This window comes from Orcinus orca, chromosome 16 (genome assembly GCF_937001465.1).
Source record: "Orcinus orca chromosome 16, mOrcOrc1.1, whole genome shotgun sequence".
In the NCBI taxonomy this organism is placed as follows: domain Eukaryota; kingdom Metazoa; phylum Chordata; class Mammalia; order Artiodactyla; family Delphinidae; genus Orcinus; species Orcinus orca.
The window spans coordinates 28,672,080-28,695,562 of NC_064574.1; the positions used below are offsets into that span (position 1 = coordinate 28,672,080).

Here is a 23,483-nt window from a genome sequence, read left to right on the forward strand (position 1 = left end):
CATCCGAACGAGTTAAACAGCACAACCATGTACTTTGGCTGCTTTCCAATCGTAGCTCTTTGGGAGGTCTGATATTTGATGTCCCGCTCTAGAGGGCAGTTGAATGCCATGTTTGGCTTGATATCACCAAGGCCAGTCTCTTTCAATCCCACCTGTTTCCCCATATCAGGGCAGCCCTTGAGCTGGGGAACATTGGTTCCACTGCAGTGAGAGGTATCAGTCTCACTAGGCCCTAGGATTCTCTCTTGCTCTGGAAGCCTGAGGTTATGGGAGAGCGAGCAGGCTGAATTATTTATACTCCAAGAAGAAATTCTGGTGGGTTGAATGCTGTAATGGAGGGTATAAATATAAATTCAAAGGCCTTTGATAGAACAAAGACAAGGCATGTCATCAAATTCTTGGCTTCCAAAGTAAACCTTAAATCCAGGACACTAAACATGGTTATAGGAAATTTACCCAGTTGAGGGAGAGGGGATAGTTTCTCTTTCTTTTAGCAGAGTGGGCTGATTAGTTTCACTTTTGTTTTCTGTCACTCTCATTTCTCTGCTTCAGGCCTGAGTTTCCTTGTCATTTAGCCAGGTTTGAAACCATGCCAGTTGCAATGTCTTGAATTTTATTTGGGACCACTTTCCCAGTTTGATTCCTGAGCCCCAGAGGTGACCAAAGCGGCCCACGATCTCTGTTCTTGGCCTTCTGTTGTCCTTGGTGAGGTGTGAGGTCTGTGTTGCTGGATCTTTGTCTTTTGTTGTTGTTTTTCATCTTTGGTCGCACTCCCTCCCGCTGTAGTCTCACGAATACAGATCTTCCCAGTCCACTTGCTGCGTGTTTAGCTGTAGAACTATGCTTCTATGAAAACAATATATAGATTTTTTGTGTGTTTTAAAATTTTTTACATAAATGGTACCTGGCTATAAATCTCATTTTTAAAAAATTTTTCTTTGTCACATTGTTTACTTTTATCTATAATACTGCAGTTAGATCTAGTTTGTTCCTTCTAACTGCTATACAGTATTCCACTGTGAACATATTTTGCATTTTAACTCCCATTTGGTTCCTCCAACAGGGTTGTGATGAAGATCCCTTGTCATATTCCCTGTGCCTCTGTGCACAGAATTTCTTCCAGGAGTGAAGGTTTTGGGTCACGGGGTGTCAGCTTACCTAATTGCACTGAATATTACCAGATTGCTCTCCAAAAGGGTTGTAAGAGTGTGAACGGCCACCAGCAGTGCCTGGAGGTTACCATTCTCCCCACACCCACACAAACGCTGGCAAAAAAATAGAAAAATAGATAACAGCAGTCTGATGGGTGGATCCTGGTATCTCATATTTTAGCGTATGTGTGTCTGAGTGCTAGTAAAGTTGAATGATCCTTTATACACTGTTAGCTGCTCTTATCTTTTGCTTGTTCATACCTTTTTCAAGTGGGTTCCCAATTTTTATTGTTCGTTTTCCAGGCATTCCCTTTTTGTACTAGTTATTAATTTGTGTTGTGCCAGCTAGGCTAGGACATAGCTCATCCTAGCCCGTGACTGCCTGTTAACTTTGTCTGTAGTATCTGTTGTTTATCTGGAGCTTTAAATTACGAGCAGTGTCAAAGACAGCACTTTTTTTTTTGTGGACTCATTTAAGAAATCTTTCCCCACCTGGAAACACTGTATTAGTTTTTACTATCAAGGTAGTTTCAGAACTATTTCTCAAACGTTAGTATGTAAAAAGAAAGTCCTAGGATTTTTTTTTTAAAGAGATGAGGCCATCACAACTCACAGTGATGCATTTTTACTCCCATTAGGTTGGCAAAAATTTTTAAATTGGACAATAGCAATGTTGCTGACCTCGTGGAACAAGAATTCTCATACATACATTGCTCATGGGAGTGTAAATCTGTACTTCTTTTGAAAACAATTTGACTTTATCTTATAAATTAAAAGTTCTTCCCCTAGAGATACTCTGTAGGAGTTCATCCATATGTGTACTAGAAGATGTGTACAAGAATGTTCATAGCAGCATTTTTATAATAGCAAAACAAATAAACTGGAAGCACTCCAGATATCCATCAACAAGTGAGTTTGTAACTTGCAGCATATTCATGCAATGATGGGCTATATGGCTGTGAACTATATAGCAAAAACTGTACAGTGAGTCAGCTATAGTTAAGTGCATTCACATGGATGAATCTCAAAACAATATTGATTGAAAACGGCAGACAAAAGTGATGCTGTTTATATAAAATTCAAAAACATTTGAAACAGTATATTTTTAGGGTTTGTGTATAGTAACACAACTATAAGGAAAAGTAAAGAAATTTTTAAAACAGCTTAGTGATTACCCATGAGGAAGGAGGAGGGAGATTCATTGGGAATAGGCTACTCAAGGCTTGAACAGGATTGGCCAGGTTCTGTTTCTTAAGCTGGCTGTAGGTACGTACATAGGTGTCCATTTTATAATTCTTTTTTTGTCTTGTACGTGTGCTATATTTTGTATGAAAGTTGTTCATAATTTTTATTAAGGCACTACAGTAGTCTGGTGAGGTGTACATTAGAATCTGTAGTTTTACTCAACACTTTTGTGATCCCTTTGCAGATGGCCTGAATTCCAAACTTCGAGAAACACTGTCTTAGAATTTCACAGTATCCCTTTAGGTGACTGGCCTTATTCTTGACAGGGGGATAGAGAAGAGATTGTTAAACCAAGGCTACACATTCTTGACAGGTTCCAGTGCTCTGTCACAAAGGCAGTCAGATATGAGGGAGGATCACTAGAGCAGGAGTCCAGAGACCCCAGACCTCTGACTTGCTGTAGGACCTTGGACATTTTACTTCTCCTGACCTCCGTGTCTTCATCAGTGAAGTGAGGGAGTGGGATTAGATTATCTGTAAGGTCCTTTTTAGATCTGAGGTCATGATCTTTCACCTCTCATCTCTGGTGTCTTCTCAGCCGGGTCCCAATGATAAGAAATCAGAACTGCTGCCAGCGGAATGGAACAACAATAAAGACCTGTATGTCCTCCGGTATGAGTCAAAGGATGGGTCCAGAAAGCTCCTTGTGAAGGCTGTCACTGTGGAGAACAGCATGATCATCAATGTGCTGGTGAGTCCCTAGGACACAGAGGGCTCTGCTGATGGGAGTAGATCTTGGGATCGCCTTTTTGAAACCCATTTAAGAACCCTCAATGTTCGTGAAGACTTTACTCAGTGATCCTACTTCCAGAACTTTATTCTGAGGCCAGGACCCTAAATGTAGAAATGCTTTGTGTTCAGAGATGTTCCCTGCCTATTACTGTAAGAGGAGGGACTTTCCTTCACAGAGGAATAGTTAAGTAAATTAAGGTAAATCCATTCAGGGACAGCTTGGGAGAAAAAAGCTTATTGTAGCCTCGGGGGCTACTTTTAGTTCTTTAGATAAGCTTAGCTTTCTGCCGCCTTGGAGCCTGTATACTTCATGTTTCCTATGCTGGAAAGCTCTTCCTCTGTACCATTGCCGCCTCACACAGATACACACCCTCCACCCTTCCTTTAGCCTGACTGACTCCCTCTTGTTTTTCACTTACTCAAGAAGTTCAGTCCTGACTACTTACTCTCATCTGCCAGAAAAATCTAAATTATGCCTCTGCTTCATCATTTTATTTTCCTGCCTGGTACTTAACACAGTTTGTAATTAGTGTGCTTATTTATGCTTTGGTGTAATATTTGTATTCTACCACTATAGCAGAATATTCTGTAGTCTATGTAATATAGACTATAAGCACCCTGAGGGCAGTGACCCTTTTTTTAAGTTTGGCCTGGTTGTCTGTATTTGTACAAAAGTATCATGCAGTCTGTATTGTGCTGCACTTTGCTTTTTTTCCCCTCAGTCTGTTTTGGAGGTCTTTACATGGGAATGCATATAGCTATATCTTATTCATTTTAGCCACTATGTAGTATTCCATAATACCATAATTTGTTTATCCGTCTCCCTTTTGATGAACGTTTAGATTTTGTATCACACAGCGTTCTTAGTTATAAACGACAGAATCCCCTCAGGTTTGTTTAAACAGTCAGGTTTATTAAAAGAACTGGGATAACTCACTGAATTGTTGGGAGGGCTGGAGAAACAGTTTCAAGGCTGGGCTTCCAGGGCATTGCTCCAAACCATGCCATGGAAACCACTGCTGCTGCCACCACCCCAGGGCATTAGGTACTGGCTGACTGCCAACCCAGGTGCCCCTTCTCAGGAGCCACTGATGTTGTGACCCCTGCTGCCTCTGCTGCTACTCTTGATAGCAAGACGTCTGCCCCTTACTCAGCCTGTTTATCCATGGTGCTCACCTCCAAGTTGAAGTTGTGCATCCATTTGGCACCTCAGTTACATGCCTGTGTCCAAGCTGCAAAAGAGCCTGGGAAGTAGGTTTTTCTGGGCTCTGCCTCAGAAAGGCATTATTCCTAGATCAGAGAAGTCCCCAAGCATGAGACATGCACTTCATCTATTACGAACAGTCCTTATATATGTCTCTTTGTATTTCTTTAGGTTGAGTATTAAATTGTTCCTCTCCCCCCACCGCCCCGCCACTTACTCATTAGACCAGAAATACCCCAGTCTCTCATTTTCTATTTTCATTTTTCTAGGAACATGGCTCACAGCAAGTGTCAGACTTGACCCTGAACTTGAATGATTATATCGATTCAGATCACCTGGTTGACTTCCACAGGTATTTCTAAGGGTTGGCCTTTCCCTGGGAAAAAGAAGAGAGAACCAGTGGTCAGATATAAGGAATGGACTTGAGGTGTCAGAGAATGGAGGAGGGTTAACAGAAGGATCTTTCTCTCTTGGGCACAGTCACTTCTCATTTCTCTTTTCTGTTTATTTGAAGAGAAGATTCACGTGGGAAATGCCACTTGAAATAAAATGATGCAGTCAAGAGTCCACAAGTCTACAGGGTAGAGATGGGGCCTAGCCAGTGGAGTCAGTCAGAGTGAGTTCCTAGGAGGAAAAAGTGTACCTAATCTGGTACACTCCATCCCCCAATTTTTAAAATAGACTTCATTTTTTACAGCAGTTTTAGGTTCACAGCAAAATTGAGTGGTAAGTGCAGAGAGTTTCCTTGAACCTCCCCCCTGCCCCGCACTCTCACAGTCCTGCCCAGAATAGTGCATTTGTTATAGTTGATGAACTTACGCTGGCACACATTATCACCCAGATTCCATTCTTGGTGGTGTTGGAATGTGTTTACTTTTGTAAGAAACTGCCAAACTGTCTTCCAAAGTGGCTGTACCATTTTGCCTTCCCACCGGCAGTGAATGAGAATTCCCTGTTGCTCCACATCCTTGTCAGTGTTTCAGATTTTGGCCATTCTAATAGGTGTGTAGTGGTATCTCATTTTTGTTTTAATTTGCAGTTCCCTGATGACATATGATGTTGAGCATCTTTTCATATGCTTATTTGCCATCTATGTATCTTCTTTGGTGAGGTATCCAGGTGTTTGGCCCATTTTTTAATCGAGTTTTCTTATGGTTGAGTTTCAGGAGTTCTTTGTATATTTTGGGTAACAGTCATTAATCATATATGTGTTTTGCAAGTATTTTCTTCGAGTCTGACTTGTCTTGACTTTTTATTTTGAAATTTGCAACCCCACAGAAAAGAGGGTTGGCAAAAATATTACAATGAACAGCCATATACCCATCACCTAGGTTCACCAATTTTTAACATTTTGCCACTTTTGCTTAGTTTTTCTGTATGCTTTTTTGTTCTTGAACCATCTGAGAATTATTTCCAGACTTTATAAACCTTAACCCCTAAATATTTCATCATGTATCTCCTTGTTCTTACACAGACATCCTCCTGTTACCACAATTAGGAAATGTAGGATTGATGCATTAATGTCGTTTAATACACAGTCCATGTTCAGATTTCTGTAGTCATCCCAGCAGTGTCCTTTTTAGCTAGGCTTTTGGTTTTAGGTTTGAGGTATTTTTTTTCTTATCCAACCAAATACCACACATTGCATTTATTTTCACGTCTTTTCAATTACCTTTCATCTAGAACAGTTTCCTAGACTTTTGTTGTTCTTAGCATTGGTATTTTTGAAGACTTGAGGTCAGTTGTTGTGTAGAACATTCAGATTGTTTCCTCATCATTTGATTCAGGTTGAACATTTTCAACAAGAACACTATGTAAGGGAAGCTGTGTTCTCCTAAGTGTTTTACATCAGGCACGTGACATCTGTCTTATTGTTGATTTTGTTCAGTTTGATCATTTGGTTATGACAGTATCTGCCACCTTTCTCTCCAGTAAAGGCATCTGTTTTCCTTTGTGTTTAATAAGTGATCTGTGGTATTATATTAGCAGACTGAATTTTCTGCCTCCCAACAGTCTTTTACCCAGTGGTTTTAGCATCTGTTGATGATTCTTGCATGAATCAGCTATTACTGTGATGATTATAAAACAGTAATTTTCTATGTTTATAATTCTTTCTACATTTATTAGTTAGATTTTTTAATTAAAAGCTTTCTATTCTCTGTCCCCCTTATTTTTAATTTTTTAAATTTTTAAATTGATTTTTGGCTGCGTTGGGTCTTCATTGCTGCACGTGAGCTTTCTCTAGTTGAGGCGAGCAGGGGCTACTCTTCGTTGCGGTGTGCAGGCTTCTCATTGTGGTGGCTTCTCTTGTTGCAGAGCACAGGCTCTAGGCACGCGGGCTTCTGTAGTTGTGGCGCACGGGCTTAGCTGCTCCGCGGCACGTGGGATCTTCCCGGACCAAGCTCGAACCCACGTCACTTGCATTGGCAGGTGGATTCTTAACCACTGCGCCACTGGGGAAGTCCCTATTTTTAATTTTTAAAATATCAAAATAGACTCCTGGGTTATTTTTTATTCAAAGTTACATTCCATTTCTGTCATTCTTTGAATGCTCAGCTTGTTCCAGAGTTGACCAGTAGGAATTCCCTCAAGCTACCTCACCTGTCTTTTTGACATGTCACCATGTCAGAGCGTTTTCACACTTCCTGGCACAATCAGGTGTTCTGCCCTCACCTTGTACTTTACTTGCCCCTGCCTTGAAACCAGGGATTTTTCTAAGGAAACATGATTTCTGTTGGTGGGTAATAGTTTCCAAAATCTGGGCCCTGAGTGTGCTCATTAATATGAAGGATGTCATTGCTTTCAGGCTTTTTCAGAGAACAGAGCTAGGAAACTTTCCTGGAGTTTTTTTTTTTTTTCCTTAACATTTCAAACTGATACTTTTATTTTTAATCTAACACTGCAGAATTTGTATTCTCTTATTCTGTACTTGTAACTCCCTTCTGTGTTGAGAACCCTGATGCCCAACAGCCTCAAAATACTTAACTCATTTGTTTGATTCTAAAATACACACAGATAGTTTTTGAACTGCTACATCAGTGCCGACCAAGAACAGATCTACTAAGTGAAGTCACAAATACAATTTCTTTCCAGTTCTTTTTGTCCTTTGACTGTGTCCCACTGAGCATATATATTGTCAGAGTATTGTGTTCAAAATGTATTTAGATTTAATGCTTGTTGGTCCATCAGTGTAATGAAATTATCTGTTTGATAGCTAGTTGGGCCCATTTGTTTCCACTTTATTCCATTTTGGGGACTTTATCCCCATCCTCATTGACCTCTTCAGGGTTTTGGAGGAAGCCTGGCATCACTATAAATTCAGTCGTGAGAACTGCCTGGAAACCCTGTTGGATTTAATTGCATCTAATCAGCGATAACCATCTTTAACCCACTCCACTTCTCTCAGACTTCGGACAACCTGCCCGCATCATTCTGGCCACCCCTCTTTGTCTCCATCCTTCTTTCATGCATCCTCTGTGTGAGGAGATCCCAACTTCCACTCCTGGTCATCACCCTCCAGTCAGTTTCCCACACAGCAGTTGGACCAGCGTTTTTAAAACACAGATCAGGTTATGATTAAAAGTCTTGCTTGGGGGCTTCCCTGGTGGCGCAGTGGTTGAGAGTCTGCCTGCCGATGCAGGGGATGCGGGTTTGTGCCCCGGTCCGGGAGGATCCCACATGCTGCGGAGCGGCTGGGCCTGTGAGCCATGGCCACTGAGCCTGCGCGTCCGGAGCCTGTGCTCCGCAACGGGAGAGGCCACAACAGTGAGAGGCCCGCGTACCGCAAAAAAACAAAACAAAACAAAACAAAAGTCTTGCTTGAAATCCCTCAGTGATACCACCTCACACATGTTAGGAAGGCTACTATCAAAAAAACAAAATAACAATTAGTAAGGATGTGGAGAAATTGGAACCCTTGTACACTGTTGGTGAAAATGTAAAATGGTACAGCAACTATGAAAAATGGTGTGGTGGTTTCTCAGAAAATTAATTACCATATGATCCAGCAATTCCGCTTCTAGACATAAACCCAATAGAACTGAAAGCAGGGTCTCAAAGAGATAATTGTGCACCCACGTTCATAGAAGCGTTTTTCATAGTAGCCAAAAGGTGGAAGCAGTGTAAGTGCCCATGAATACCTAGGACAGATGAACGGATAAACAAAATGTGGTATATACAGACAATGGAATATTACTCAGCTTTAAAAAGGAAGGAAATGCTAACAAATGCTTCAGCATGGATAAACCTTGAGAACATTGTGCTAAACAAAATAAGCCAATCATAAGACAAATTCTATATGGTAATATGTATATGAAGTACCTAGAATAGTCAGACTCATAGAGACAGAAAGTGAAATAGTGGTTGCCAGGGACTGGAAGAGGGGAGAACAGGGAATTATTGTTGAATGGGTACAGAGTTTCAGTTTTGTAAGAGGAAGTGTTTTGAAGATAGGTGGTGGTGGTGATAGCACAACAACGTGAATATACTTAATACTACTGAACCGTACACTTAAACTGGTTACAGAGTTGGTAAATTTCTTACAAATTAAATCTAAAAAGGAAACCCCAAACCCTTCAGTGAGTGTTCATTTCTCCAGGGATGAAGAACAAAATCCTTGATGAGGCCTAAAGCCTAGGGCCCAGCCCCTCTAACCTCATCGTTTGCCACTTCCCACTTAGTTCCGGTGTCTCAGCTGTGGTGCTGTGTGCCTCCTCCCTCTTCAGCGCTCTCCCCTTGGCCGAGAGTGCTCTCCCCAGCCTCTTCCCACAGCCAACTACTCTTCTTCCTTCAGTTTCCATTTAAACATCAGCTCCTCAGAGAAGCCTCCCCTGCTCCCCCCATGTTTGAACCTTTTAAGCATTTAATAAGTGGGTATTTTATGATTAACTGCCTACTAGCCTGTGATCTCCTTGAGGGCAGGATCTGGGTCTTTTTCACACAGTAGACAAAGGAATGAAGGAGTGAAGTGAGGCCAGGCCTGGCCTTGGCAGAGCTGCTTTTCTGGGTGCTGTCCACACCATGACCCTACCTCACCCCTTCAGAGGGTAAAGGGAAGGACACTGAGAGTGTGGTCTCTCTCTTGACTTTTTCATTCTGGAATTCCATTGGGAGAGCAATTGACAAAACCTCTGGAAAAACCCAGGCCTGTACACCAGGCTGGTCATGCTCCTGAGAGCATTTAGTCCCCTCAGCAATACTGAGAGAGAAACGGTGATAATATCTCCGTTTTTTTTTTTTTAATTAACATTTGTTGTTTTGTGTGTGCTTGGGGGGGTGTGTTTTGATTGCTGTAAAATGACATAGTAGGACTATGAGAATGAGATGAGATGTCAGCACAGAGTGCTTAGTGCTGGGCCCAGCCCTTCATGAATATGCAAACGGAAAGAAATCTGATCACAAGGAATCATCTCCGTGGAAACTGAGGCTCAGAGAGCTGGGGTATAGATCTCTCTCCTGATCATAAGGCCCTCCCTCTCCTCTGCCTTTCTGGCAGCAGCACTGAGCTGCCTGCTTCTGGCCCCCTTCCACCATCTGGCCCTCCTTGTTAGGTCGTCATGGCATGTCATGTCTGTTCTAGGTAGAAATCTGTGCCCCTAGTTGAGCAAACTGATTTGCTAAGGAGTATAAACCTGTTCCTTTCTGTCATGCCTCTACTATGTTAGGATGACAGGCTGTCTTTTGCTACTACCAAAATGGCAGTTCTCCTAAGGCTTAGAAATCATGCGAGAACTTCTCCTTCAGGACTTAGCAGTTTTTTAATCAGACCTGAGTTCTACAGGTAAACCTTTTGCATAGGGAGATCAGAGGGCTTCCACCTGTATCACACACAGTTCATCTGACTGAAAGGAAAGAGGACTTAGATATATCCCCGCTACCCAACTTGGTCAGGGAAGCAGCATGGTGTACAAAGTTCTGTGTTCTAAGTAGGAACCTGATCTTTGTAGGGATGTATGGACCACAGGCCCTTAGAACTTCTAAACCATTGCAGGTATTACACTTTTTAGTCATGGAACTCTTTATTCAAGCACGCATAATATTCCATTGTCTGTATTGACCATATTTTGTTTATCCGTTCATCTGTCCTAGGTATTCATGGCCACTTACATTGCTTCCACCTTTTGGCTACTTTGAATAATGCTTCTTTGAACATGGGTGTACAATTATCTCTTCATGTTCTTTAGGATTCTGGAGGAAAGAGTAGGGACAGCAAATGGAGGTCCTTGTGCCCTATCCACTTGGCTTTCTCCATTGCCCTTCCTGGGCCCCCTTCCATGCCAGAGAAGCCCTGAAACCACTGATCTAGTCTAATCTCAGTGATTTTATGGTTATGTAATAAGTGATTTTTTAATTAAACTTTTTATTTTGAGATAACTGTAGACTTACATGCAGTTGTAAGTTGTAAGGTATAATACAGAGAGACTTGTATCCTTTATACATTTTACCTTTATACATTTCACCTCAATTATAACATTGTATAAAACTACCTTAAATATTAATAGTAAGGATATTGACATTGATACACTGACAGTAAGTATTTCCATCACCACAAGTATCCTTCCTGATGCTTTTTTATAGCCACACCCACTCCCCCTCCCCACCCTTCACCCCCTGGCAACCATCATTTATTCTCCATTTCTAAAATTTTGTCTTTTTTTTTTTTAATTTTTATTGGAGTATAGTTGATTTACAGTGTTGTTTTAGTTTTAAGTGTACAGCAAAGTGAATCAGTTATACATATATATATATATATACCACTCTTTTTTAGATTCTTTTCCATATAGGTCATTACAGAGTATTGAGTAGAGGTCCCTGTGCTATATATATTAGGTCCTTATTAGTTATCTATTTTATATGTAGTAGTGTGTGTATGTCAATCCCAGTCTCCCAATTTATCCCTCACCCCGCCGATAACCATGTTTGTTTTCTACATGTGTGACTCTACTTCTGTTTTGTAGATAAGTTCATTTGTACCATTTTTTTAGATTCCACATCTAAGTGATATCATATGATATTTGTCTTTGTCTGACTTACTTCACTCAGTATGACAATCTCTAGGTCCATCCATGTTGCTGCAAATGGCATTATTTCGTTCTTTTTTACAGCTGAGTAATATTCTATTGTATATGTGTGCCACATCTTCTTTATCCATTCCTCTGTCGATGGACATTTAGGTTGCTGCCATGTCCTGGCTATTGTAAATAGGGCTGCAGTGAACATAGGGGAGCATGTATCTTTTTGAGTTATGGTTTTCTCTGGATAGATACCCACAGAGGGATTGCTGGATCATATAGCTCTATTTTTAGTTTTTTAAGGAAGTTCCATACTGTTCTCCATAGTGGCTAAACCAATTTACATTCCCACCAACAGCGTAGGAGGGTTCCCTTTTCTCCACACCCTTTCCAGCATTTATTGTTTGTAGATTTTTTGATAATGGCCATTCTGACCCGTGTGAGGTGATAACCTCATTGTACTTTTGATTTTTGTTTCTGTAATGATTAGTGATGTTGAGCATCTCTTCATGTGCTTTTTAGCCATCTGTATGTCTTCTTTGAAGAAATGTCTGTTTAGATCTTCCACCCGTTTTTTGATTGAGGTTTTTTTTTTGATATTGAACTGCATGAGCTGTTTGTATACTTTGGAGATTAAACCCTTGGTCGTCTAGTCATTTGCAAATATTTTCTCCCATTCTGAGGGTTGTCTTTTTGTTTTGTTTATGATTCCTTTGCTGTGGAAAAGCTTTTAAGTTTAATTAGGTCCTACTTGTTTATTTTTGTTTTTATTTTTATTACACTAGGAGACGGATCAAAAAAGATCTTGCTGCAATTTATGTCAGAATGTGTTCTGCCTGTGTTTTCCTCTAAGCGTTTTATAGTATCCGGCCTTACATTTAGGTCTTTATTCCATTTTGAGTTTGTTTTCATGTATGGTGTTAGGGAGTGTTCAAAAATGTTATATAAATGGAATCATACAGTATGTAACTTTCGGGATTGGCCTTTCTCACTCAGCATAATACCCTTGTGATCCATCTGAGTTGTTGCATGCATCAATAGTTTGTCCCTTTGTCTTGCTGAGTAGTATTTCATGGTATGGTAGGCATGGCATTTCACAGTTTGTTTAACCATTCACTAGTTGAAGGACATCTGAGTTGTTTCATTTTTTGCTATTACGAATAAAAGTGCTATGAACATACATGTACAGGCTTTTGTGTGGACATATTTATTTCTCTACAATAAATGCCAAGAGTTCAAAGGTAATTGCATGTTTAGTTTTTTAAGAAACTGCCAAACAGTTTTCCATAGTGTCTGTATGAGTGCTAGTTTCTCTGTATCTTCACCAGTTTCTGGTGTTATCGCTATTTTTCATTTTAGTTATTCTGATGTATAGTAGTATTGCATTGTGGTTTCAAATTTGCATTTCCCTGATAGCTAATGACAGTTCCTTGTATATTTCAGATGCAATTCCTTTGTTGGATGTTGGTTTATAAATGTTTTCTCCCAGCCTGTAGTTTGTTTTTTCATTCACTTAACAAGGTCTTTTGCAAAGCATAAGTTTTTAATTGATAATAGCTATTTGATAAATTTTTGCTTTTATGGATCAAGCTTTTGGCGTCAAGTGTAAGAACTCTTTGCCTTGTTCTAGATCTCAAAGCTATTCTCCTGTTTTCTTTTTCTAAACATTTTATAGTTTTATGTTTTACATTTAAGCCTGTGGTCTATTTTAAAGTAATTTTTGTATAAGTTGTGTGCTTTAGGGAGAGGTTCATTTTCTTGCCTGTGGATATCCAGTTGCTCCAACACCATTTGTCATTGAATTGCTTTTGCAACTGTGTCAAAAATCAGTTGTCTGTACTTGTGTTGGTTTATTTCTGGGTTCTCTTTTTTTTTCCATTGATCTTTGTGTCTGTTCTTCTGCCAGTGTCACACAGTATCTATTATTGTAACTGTGTATCAGTAGTATACCTGAATATTGAGTAGAGCCATTCAAGATCGCCCAATTCTTCTTTGTCAAGATAGTTTTCACTATTCTTGAGTCTGTGCCTTTCTGTATAAACTTTAGAGTAAACTTCTATTTGTCCATAAAAAGCCTTGCTGGGATTTTGATAGGATTTGCATTAAACTTACAGATCATTAAACCTAAAATGGAAAAAGTTGACATTTTTACTATGAATGTGGTATGTCTCTCCATTTATTTAGGTCTTGCTCTGTTTCTTTCATCATCATTTTATAATTTTTAGCATATAGGTCCTGGACATGTGTTTTGTTCTTTTCGGGTGTGAGAGGTGATTATAAATGGTGCTCTGTCCTTGGTTTTGATTTTCAAATGTCCACTGTTAGTATATAGAAATGCAGTTTATTTTTGTGTGTTGATCTTTTATCCTGTCACCTTGCTGAATTCGTAGTGTTCTTGGAGGGGTTTTTTTGGTAAATTCCTTGGGAATTTCAAGGTAGACTGGCATGTCATCTGCAAATAGGAGCAGTTTCATTCCTTGTTTTCTAATCTGTGTGCATTTTCTTTGTCTTGCCTTACTGAAGTGGCTGGAACTTCCAGTATTATGTTAAATAAGAGTGGTTAGAGAGAACATCCTTACCTTGTTCCCAGTCTTAAAGACAAAGTACTCAGTCTTTCATTACTAAGTATATTGTTAGCTGTAGTTTTTTTGTAGATGCTCTGTATCATGTTGAGGAAGTTCTCTTCTATTCCTGGTTTGTTGAGAGTTTTTATCATGAATGGATTTATCGTGTTGGATTTTGTCAAATACCTTTTCTGTATCAATTGATATAACCATATCATTTTTCTTAGCTTATTGATATGTAGGGATTTGTAACTATTGAACCAGCCTTGCGTACATACAATAAATCCTATGGTATTAAGTGTTTTATATATTTTTGAATTTAATTTGTTAATATTTTGTTGAGCATTTTTGCATCCAAGTTCATGAGAAATAGTGGTCTGTAGTTTTTTGTTTTTTTTTAAATTTTATTTATTTATTTATTTTTGGCTGTGTTGGGTCTTCATTTCTGTGCGAGGGCTTTCTCTAGTTGGGGCAAGCGGGGGCCACTCTTCTTTGCGGTGCACTGGCCTCTCGCTGTCGTGGCCTCTCTTGTTGCGGAGCACAAGCTCCAGGCGCGCAGGCTCAGTAGTTGTGGCTCACGGGCCTAGTTGCTCCGTGGCATGTGGAATCTTCCCAGACCAGGGCTCGAACCCGTGTCCCCTGCATTGGCAGGCAGATTCTCAACCACTGCGCTACCAGGGAAGCCCTGTAGTTTTCTTTTTTTTGTACTGTCTTTGTCTGGATTTGATATCAGCACAATACTGGCCTCATAAAAATGAATTGGGAAATGTTCCCTTCTCTTGTATTTTCTGGAAGTGACTGTAAATTGGTGTTAATTCTTTAAATGTTTGGTAGGCTTCTCCACTGAAATCATGTGGACCTGGATATTTCTTTTGGGGGGTGCTTAAGTAGGAATTGTGTTACTTTAATAGAACTATTCAGATTATCTATTTCATTTTGCCTAAGTTGTTACAGTTCGTGGTTTTTGAAGAATTAGTCTATTCTAAGTTGTTCAATTATGTTGTTATTAGTATTCTCTTATCCTATCAGTGGCAACAAATTTGTTATAATATCCCATTGCATTCTTGATATTGGTGATTTGTGTCTTCTCTCTTTTTATGTTTGCTGCTCTTGCTGGAAGTTTATCAGTTTTGTTCATTTTTTGGAAGAACCAGTTTTTTGTCTTTTTAATTTTCTCTTGTTTTTCTGTTTTCTCATTTATTTATTTTTATTCTTTATTATTTCCTTATTTCTGCTTGCTTTTGGTTTAATTTGCTCTTCTTTTTCTAGGTTCTTGAGGTTAGAATTTAAATTGTTGATTTCTTTCCTCTTTTCCAATGTAAACATTTAGTGCTATAAAGTTTCCTCTCAACACTGTTTAGCTATAATCTCATTTAGCTATAATCTCACATAATTTAATATGTTGTACTTTTATTATTATTCAGTACTTTGTATTTTTTTCAAGACTTCCTCTTTGATCCATGGATTATCTAGAATTGTATTGCTTAACACCATGTATTTAGAGACTTCCTTCCAGTTTTGATGCTTAGTATGATTCCATGTGGTCGAGGAACATACTCTGTATGATTTCAGTTTTTTTTTGACATTTATGAGGTTTGCTTTTTTTAACTTATTTTTTATTGAAATATAGTTGAATTACAATGTTGTGTTAATTACTGCTGTACAGTAAAGTGATTCAGTTATACATGTATATACATTCTTTGTCATATTCTTTTCCATTATGGTTTATCACAGGATATTGAACGTAGTTCCCTGTGCTATACAGTAGGACCTTGTTTATTCATTTTATATATACTAGTTTGCATCTGTTAATCCAAACTCCCAATCCAACCCTCTCCCACCCCCCCTCCCCCTTGGCAACCACCAATCTATGTCCCTGATTTATACGGTTTGCTTTTTGACCCCGGATATGGCTCATTTTAAAACACCAGATTTTTAGGAACTCTGTGGAGTCCTGCCCACTCCCTGTTACCTCAGTCTGCCTCAACACTTCAGCTATAGCTCACATTGCTTGTCTCTCACCAGCAGAGAAAAAAGGCCTAGAGCAGCCTTCCAAGGGCCCCTGAGTTAGTGACAGAATTGGACATTAAGCCCTGAGAGCCCTGCCTACTTGGACTAGGAACCTGGTTCATCATCCCCATGGAGACTTGCCTTCCATGACCCCTCCCATGACATGTGATGAACACACAATGAGGCTGAGGGTGGGGTGGGGTGGGGTGGGCAGGGTACAGAGGAGTAGCCAGTCTAGGCCCTGTGCCCCTACACCCTCACCGCTTTCTAATGGGGTGGTAAACGAGAAGGGGCAACTCAGATGCCTAAGAAGCTTAGGCCCAAATCTCGGAGACAACGCCAGGCTGTTACTCCCGTCACCCAGGTCCGCCGGGCAGCCCGTTCCCACCCTTGCAAACAGTCCAAGCGTTACGCCAAGAGCTATCAGCGCCGCCGCCGCCGCCGCCGAAATACTATACGCAGGGTTGCCAACCAGCTGCAAGCAGTTGACACCTCGTGTCCTTCCTGCAGGGTCTACAAGAAGAGTGAGGAACTTCGGTCTCGTCTTGTGTCTGGGATCATCACACCTATCCATGAACATTGGGTCAAGGCTAGCGAAAGTCCCCAACAGGAGTTTCCCCCTGCCACTGCCAGAGAGATTGACCCACTCCGGATTCACCCACACCACCCACATACCAGCCGGCAGCCTCCCTGGTGAGTACAGAGCCCACAGTGGCAGCCCATGCCTCTGAAGAAGGAGTCCAGCCATGACCATCTTGCCACTTGACCCCCTTCTGGCCCCCATGTGTCTTCAACAGAATTGTCAGAGTCTTGGTATATGGAGATAGAAAGTGGAGATGTAAGTGGAGCAGTGAGTTCTTGTACTGCTACTAGTCACCCCAATAACCCAGCATCCTAAGGCTGCCTGCCTCCTTTCTAGAGGCCACACACAGCCTCTGAGTCTGCCCAAGGGTCAGCGCCTCTGAGGCGTGTGTGCAGTCCTCCAGAGTTGCTGCCCAGGTAGTTCAGTTTTTTATTCCAGAGCTCTTCGTATGTGCAGGACCCTGGACCAGGCTTTTGGGGAAAATGTGGAAATACTGGAAGTTCCTGGAGAGAATATGTTCCCAATGTTCCCTTTCTTTGCCTTTCACTTCATTATAGTCCCCTGATCTCTTTTACAACTTGAAAACTTTGCCAAAACAGCATGAGGTATGAGCAGGTCATATACAAGGTCTTTGCAGATTAGGATGGCAGCACTTAGGACTGGAGACTTCTGCTCTGAGGGAGAAGACAAGGACCAGGGACACCTTAGTCTCTGGTTGAGATGGCATGTTCCAGTTTGGAGTCCACAGTGTGGTAGTAATGGTGGGGTTGTGGGGGAGGGCTCACTGTGCGGCCATAGTAAGCACTCAATAAGGGTTAGCTGCCATTGTTAAAAATGACTCTGTTTTGCAATTATATACCTTTGGTTAATTAAATAAATAGGAAATTTGTTTAATTACTATAATAAGTAATAATTGGCAAGTCTCTGGCAACCTTTGGAAATATTGGGTTCTGTGGGGAGAGTGGAGGATAATAAAAAGTGGTTGAAAGGTTGGGAACAGCTTGTCTGATTTAACCTCTTTATTTAAGATGACCTGCCTAAGGTCACTAGCCACTAATAAAGAGACAGAGCCAGGGCTGGGGGTCCAGGTGTCCTCACTCCAGCACAGTGCTCTGTTGTGATGCAACCAGAATATGGTGGGAAGATTTAAGGGTAAGCCCTGGACAGCAATCAAATTGGGGGAGACTTTTAGACCTTAAGTAGATAGTAATTCTCAGGTCTCTCAGATTCACTTCCTATTTCAAAACAAATATTCTCTGAAGTCTCCTTCACTGTCTCAAAATGGAATTCATAGATGATCTATGAAACTGTACCAAATGGACAGTTTCAAAAAGGATCAGTAGAAAGTCCTGACTATAATATAAATGAGAAATAAAAAGTGAGTAATTAATAAGATAATGTGTGTTTCATTGTGTAGATGCCTGAGCATGATTACACTGGAAAAGATAGGCATTTGCACTTGTATATGGAATTATTTTGAATTCGACAGTAACAAAAGCAGGCACATGCTATGTTATAGTTACATTTCTGGAAAAATTTTTATTGAAACAGTATAAAAATACTTTGTGTTCACATATAAAATGGCCTTAGACTAACTTATGGTAGGTAATTTTATGTAGGCTTTACATCTCTATGAATGTCTAACAAGACTTTGGCAAGTTGTGTAGGATGTAGATTATTCATTATGTGGAGCTTTACTGTGGATTATAGAGCATGAAGCATCTTTGGTCTTTGCCTATAAATGCTATAAGCACTCTCCAATCACTGTGACAAACAAAAACACCCCCGGGGCTTACACAAAAACACCTCCAGGGCACCTGGAGACTCTGCCATCCTAATTGGGAATCATAGACCTGAATCTGGAATTATGAAGGTAAGAAATCCTAGCCTTGGAAGAACAGAAAGAATGAGAAAATCACCATATTGCAGCTTCTACTGAAATAATGTAGTTACTAGGCACAAATTGTCAATGGTTGCTAAAACCATTAGGTAAAAGGTTGATGAGCAACTTTATAATGGATGAGTCAGACTGATAGCACCTGAACCCATAGGTCAATCTTAACACTAAAAGTGGGACAGCCAGACTTTGTGAATTCTAATATAATGCAATAGTAGGTTCACAACAACATGAATCTAGATTGAACTCCCAGTTTAAAAGAAGCATGAGAGGTAGAAGAATGAGTTAAAAAGACACATGAGGATACATGGGTTCCAGCCAATGTATGGAACATGAAAAATTTTTACAGGATTAATTGATCTTGTTTTTTTTCATCAAATAATGGCATGGGGAGAAAAGGGAGAGGGGGCTTGTTAATTAGAGTCTTATCAACTAAATCCAGTGTTGGACTTTGTATTGATCTTGATTCAAATAAACTAATTCTAAAATTATTTTTGAGATATTTGGGGAAATTTGAACAGGGACCAGGTATTTGATAATGTTACTGCTAATTTTCTTAGGTGACATAATTAAATTCTGGTTATGTTAAAAAAAAAAAGAAGTCTTTGTCTATTGTATATATATAATTTTATTAACTGAAATATTTAAGGGTGAAATGATGTGTCTGGGATTTGCTTTAAAATAATTTCACCCCCTAAAAGAGTGAGACATTGGGAAATGAGTGTAGGGGAAATAAGAATGGTAGAATATTTTGTTTTTTAATTTATTTATTTTATTTATTTATTTTTGGCTGCTTTGGTTCTTCTTTGCTGTGCGTAGCTTTCTCTAGTTGCAGCGAGCGGGGGCTACTCTTTGGTGCGGTGCATGGGCTTCTCATCATGGTGGCTTCTGTTGTTGCGGAGTACAGTCTCTAGGCACGTGGGCTTCAGTAGTTCTGGCACACAGGCTCAGTAATTGTGGCTCGTGGGCTCAGTAGTTGTGGCTCGCGGGCTCTGGAGCACAGGCTCAGTAGTTGTGGCGCATGGACTTAGTTGCTTCACAGCACGTGGGATCTTCCTGGGCCAGGGCTCGAACCTGTGTCCCCTGCATTGGCAGGTGGATTCTTAACCACTGTGCCACCAGGGAAGCCCAGAATGGTAGAATACTGATAATTATTGAAACTGATTGGAAAGGTACATTGGTGTTCATAAATTAGACTTTGTACTATTTTTTGGTCCCTTTGAAAATTTCCTTAATAATGAGTCTTTTATTGATACCAATCCTTCAAAAATTCTTCCAAAAAATAGAAGAGGGGGCTTCTCTGGTGGCGCGGTGGTTGAGAGTCCGCCTGCTGATGCAGGGGACACGGGTTCATGCCCCGGTCCGGGAAGATCCCACATGCTGTGGAGCGGCTAGGCCCGTGAGCCATGGCCGCTGAGCCTGCGTGTCCGGAGCCTATGCTCCACAACGGGAGAGGCCCCAACAGTGAGAGGCCCGCATACCGAAAAAAAAAAAAAAAAAAAAAAGAAGAGGGAGGAACACTTCCCAACTCATTCTGTGAGGCCAGTATTACCCTGATACCAAAACCAAAGACATCACAAGAAAAGTACAAACAAGTAGCCCTTATGAATATAAATGTAAAAATCCTCAACAAAATACTAGCAAAAGAAATCCAGCAACATATAAAAAGGGTTATACACCATGACCAAATGAAACTTATTCCAGGAATGTTTGGTTTAACATCTTAAAATACATCAGTGTAATATACCGTATTAATATAACAGTAGACAAAAAACACATGTTCATCTCAATAGAGAAAAAGCATTTGACAAAATCCAACACCCTTTCATAATAAAAGCATTCAACAATAGAAGGAGACTTTCTCAACTCCCAAAGCACACAGCTAACATCCTACTTAATGGAGAAAGATGGAATTCTTTCCCCGTAAGGTCAGGAACAGGATAAGGATATCTGCTATTGCTACTTTTCTACAACATGGTACTTGAAATTCTAGCCAGCATAATCACTCAAGAAAAAGAAATTAAAGGTATCCTGATTAGAAAGTTAGAAGGAAAGCAATCTTTATTTGCCAATGACATGGGATCCTGTATATAGAAAATCCTAAGGAATCCTTTTTAAAAACCTTCTAGAGCTAATGAATGAGTTCAGCAGCGTGACATGATGTAAGATCAGTAAACAAAAATCAATTGCATTTTCTATACACCAGTAGTGAACAATCTGAAAATGAAATTAAGGAAATAATCTCATTTGTAATAACCCCCAAAGGTATAAAACACTTAAGAATAAACTTAACAAAAGAAGTACAAGACTTATATACTGAAAACTACAAAATGTTGCTGAAAGAAGTAGGAAGATTTAAAGAAAAAGATATCCAGTGTTTCATAGATAGGGAAACAGTATTTGGCAATACTCCCCAAATTGATCTGCATACTCAGTGCAATCCCAATCAAAATCCCAGAGTTTTTTTGTTTGGTATGGGGTAGGGGGGTTGGAGGAGGCTTGTGCGTGTGGGTTTTTCTGGTAGAAATTGGCAGGCTGATCCCAAAATTCATATGGAAATGCAAGGGAACCAAAATAACTAAAACAATCTTAAAAAAGCAAAGTTGGAGGACTCACAGTTCCCAACTTCAAAACTTATTACAAAGCTACAGTAATTAAGACAGTGTGCTATTGGCCTAAGGATATGTAAAGCAAGGGAGTAGAATTGAGAGTCCAGAAATAACCCGTACATTCATGGGCAATTGATTTCAACAAGGGTGCCAAGACAGTTCATAGGGGAAACAGTAGTCTTTTCAAATGGTGCTGGGACACTGGATATCCACATGAAAAAGAATGAAGTTGGACCCATTCTTCAAACTATACACAAAAATTGACTCAAAATGGATCATAGACCTAAGTGTAAGAGCTAGATAGGACTATAAAACTCCTAGAAGAAAACTTAAGAATAAATCTTCATGACCTTGTATTAGAGGTGGTTTCTTAGATACAACACCAAAAGCACAAGCTACAAAAGAAAATATAGATGAATTGGACTTCAACAAAAATAAAACCTTTTGTTGCATCAAAGAACAGTATCAAGAAAGTGAAAAGACGGCCCACAGAATAGGAGCAAGCATTTACAAATCATGTATCTGACAAGAGACTTGTATCCAGAATACATAGAGAACTCTTGCATCTCAGTAATGAAAAGACAACCCAATTTTAAAAAGGTTAAAGGATTTGAATAGACATTTCTCCAACTAATATGTACAGGTGGCCCATAAACATGTGAAAAGATGTTCATCATTAATCATTAAGGAAGTGGAAATCCAAACTACAATGATATACTACTTGTTTGTGCACATATTCATGTACAACTTTTGTACATGAATGTTCATAGCAGCATTATTCATAATAGCCGAAAAGTGGAAACAACCTAAATGTCCATCAACTGATGAATGGATAAAGAAATGTGATATATGCATACGATGGAATATTTCAGCAATAAAAAAGGATGAAGTACCGATACTGATACACGTCACAACATGTGTGAACCTTGGAAACATTATGCTAAGTGAAAAAAGCCATTTATGTGAAATGTCCAGAATAGGCAGATCCATAGAAACAGAAAGTAGATTAGTGGTTGCCAGGAGCTGAGGTGGAAGGATTAGCGAGCATGAATGGGGAATGACTAATGGGTACAAGGTGTTTTTTTAGGGTGCAGAAAATGTTCTAAAGTTAGAACATTAGAACACTGTGAACATCTAAAAACCATTGTTAAGTGGCTGAATTTTATGATACATGAAATATCCCAATAAAGATGTAAAAAAAAAATTGAAAGGTCCTAACCTTGGCTTAATTGGAAATGTGAATATATAACAATAGAAATGAGGCTCTCAGGATCAAACTATAAGAGAACTGATAATAATCGCCCATGATTGAGACTTTTGTATTTTTCCTTCAACTAGGGGGTGGTTTGGTAATACCTAAAAAATATTTTATGGGACCAACATTATACTAGCAAAAGGATTCTTGCCCCCTAAGAAACAAGGCAAGGATATCCACTCTCACCAGTCTTATTAAGCATAGTACTGAAAGTTTTGCATTTGTCTTTCTTAAGGCAAGAAAATGAAAAGGCATATAGGTAAGAAAGGAAAAAGTAAAAGTTTATATTCACAGATGACATAATGCTCTATATGGAAAATCTCAAGGAATCTACCCCAAAAAATAATAGCAAAGTTGCAGGATGCCAGTTCAACATTCAGAAGTCAATTATATTTCACTATATTTCAATAAACACGTGGAAACAGACATTTAAGATACAATACCGTTTACAATCACTGAAAAAAATACTTGGGTATAAATCTAACAAAACATGTTTAAGACTTTTATGCTGAAAACTGTAATCAAAGAAGACCTAAATAAGTGGAGAGACATAACATGTTCAAGGACGGAAGACTCAACATAGTAAAGATGTCAAATACTCCACAAATTAGCTTACTAGTTTAATTGAATTCCTATAAAAAACCCAACAAAAATTTCTGTAGATAGAGCAAGATTATTCCAGAAGTTATCTGGAAAGGCAAAGGGATTTGGAGTAGCTAAAACAATTTTGAAAATGAATAAAGAGGGAGAAATCACTCTACCCAATGTTCAGGCTTATTATATAGCTACATTAGATGGATGGACTCATAGATCAATAGAACAGAATAGAGAACCCAGAAATAGGCCCACAGACATATAGCCAGTTGACTTTTGACTGGGGTGCACAAGCAAATCAATGGAGCAATTGGATAGTCACAAGCAAAAATAAGAGCCTTGACCTAAACCTCACACCTTAAATCCAGTTTAACTCAAATTGGATCATAGATTTAAATGTAAAACTTAATATTACAACACTTTTAGAAGAACTCAAAGGAGAAAATCTTAAGGATCCAAGGCTTGGTGAAGAGTTCTTAGATATGACTATAAAAGCACAAACTATAACAGAAAAAAAATCAATAAATTGGACTTCATCAAAATTAAAAACTTTTGTTCTGTGAAAGACCCTGTTAGAATAAAAACATAACCTACAGATTGGGAAAGAATGTTTGCAAACCACATATCTG

At 39.5% G+C, this 23,483-nt stretch overlaps 1 protein-coding gene across 2 annotated transcripts in view; it reads left to right on the forward strand.

Annotated features, from left to right (window-relative positions):
- PSMF1 (proteasome inhibitor subunit 1) overlaps positions 1-23,483 on the forward strand; it is a 52,263-nt gene that overhangs the window by 3,608 nt on the left and 25,172 nt on the right. For both annotated transcript variants that reach the window (XR_004484777.2, XM_004272666.3), the window contains exons 2-4: positions 2,935-3,087; positions 4,602-4,684; positions 16,427-16,609. Coding sequence is in view for 1 of the 2 variants with exons in the window: in XM_004272666.3 (XP_004272714.1) it covers positions 2,935-3,087; positions 4,602-4,684; positions 16,427-16,609 (419 nt within the window). In the remaining variant the exon portion in view is untranslated. The remainder of the gene's footprint in view (positions 1-2,934; positions 3,088-4,601; positions 4,685-16,426; positions 16,610-23,483) is intronic.